Source organism: Parasteatoda tepidariorum, chromosome 6 (genome assembly GCF_982258835.1).
Source record: "Parasteatoda tepidariorum strain Cologne lab strain chromosome 6, Ptep-v5.0, whole genome shotgun sequence".
NCBI classification, from domain to species: Eukaryota; Metazoa; Arthropoda; class Arachnida; order Araneae; family Theridiidae; genus Parasteatoda; species Parasteatoda tepidariorum.
Window position 1 is genome coordinate 86,712,577 of NC_141760.1, and position 1,580 is coordinate 86,714,156.

The 1,580-nt window shown below is 32.0% G+C and overlaps 1 protein-coding gene across 1 annotated transcript; it reads left to right on the plus strand.

Annotated features, from left to right (window-relative positions):
* The first annotated feature begins 521 nt into the window (after window positions 1-521).
* On the plus strand, window positions 522-1,366 carry LOC147808195 (protein FAM200A-like). Its single transcript, XM_087166928.1, has 2 exons — window positions 522-539; window positions 584-1,366. The coding sequence occupies exons 1-2, from the start codon at window positions 522-524 to the stop codon at window positions 1,364-1,366; spliced, it is 801 nt and encodes a 266-aa protein (XP_087023054.1).
* Window positions 1,367-1,580: the final 214 nt, after the last annotated feature.

The window sequence follows — 1,580 nt, forward strand, 5'->3', positions numbered from 1 at the left end:
GTTCACTTATTGTAAACATCGTTTACTATTTCTATATATTATAAATATTAAATATGACAAATAATAAAAACGCTGGCTTAGGCGGCGGTTTTCAATTGAACCAGTTCTAAATTATAAACTTAGATTCTGTGAGAAATTACCCATATTTATCTATAATGCGAAATGATATTAATTTATTTTCCGTAGTTAAATAAGTTATTATTGTTAGTAGTATTTTTTACTAGTCGAAATATAAAATTTTAATTATCTTATGATGAGAATCTTATATTATGATGATATATTATATCTTATTATGATGAGAATCTTATCTTACATCTTATTTTGTGATGAAATAGGAATTCCGTTTAAGAATATTATATCAGCTGCTACAGATGGTGCTCCAGCTATGACGGGGTGTTAAAAAGGCTTCATATCGTACTTAAAAAAGAAAATTCCTGATGTGCTTGCTATACATTGCGTTATACATCGACAGCATTTAGTTGCTAGAAATTTAAGTGAACGACTATTTCAATCATTGTAACATGTCATCAGAGCAGTCAGTAAAATCCGAAATAACTCTTTAAATGACAGATTATTTAATCAGCTTTGTGTTGATAATGATGAAGATTTCAACAGATTGATCTTTCACACAGAAGTGCGTTGGCTATCAAAAGGAAATTGTCTGACTCGTTTTTACAATCTGTTTGACTCTGTCATAGAGTTCTTGGAAAACAAAGACACAGAATTGTGCGAAAACCTCATCACATCAAAGAATGATATCGCATACCTGACAGACCTTTATACACTGCTTAATGATATGAATCTCCAACTTCAAGGCGATGAGTTGAACTTCATAAAAACAAAAAATTTCGTCGCTGCTTTCGTAGCCAAGCTGCTCTTACACAAAAAGAATATTGGCAGACGTGAGTTCCATAATTTTCCCAATTTATCAGTATCCTACAACAACGACGAATTGCTCGTCTACTGCCAACATTTGGGGAATCTTCACAGTGATTTCATTGAAATATTCCAGGACATTTTGAAATTGGAAATACCAGACTGGGTGTTAGATCCTTTTTCAAATGTCAACATAGCAATATCACCCCAGTTGGAAGAAGAACTTATAGAGCTCACCACGAACGAGGAAATAAAAATCAAATACAAAAATGGCTACCAACAAAAGTCAATTCCGCAGTTGTACCCTGGATTGTGGTCTATCGTTGAACGATTTTTGATAGCATTCCCATCGTCATATTTGTGTGAACGTGGATTTAGCGCTGTGAAAACGCTACAACCCAAACGCGGCGACTTGCGACTGTTTTTGGGTAAAATCGAACCTGATATCAACAAACTTATTAAATATCATCAAATTCATCCATCTCATTAGATTAGTATAAAAACGAAAACTGATTACATATTTATATTGTTTCTTTTAATTTGATTAAAATATATTATTAATATTATAAAGTTGGGTTTTATTTGCTCTCACTGGTAAAACTTTCTAGTTTGGAATGTAAGTTTAAACATCAGAACCGACTAATATGTATAACTAAATTAATTAAAGTAATGAAATTGTGGTTTTTAAGTTTTAGGGGTGCATA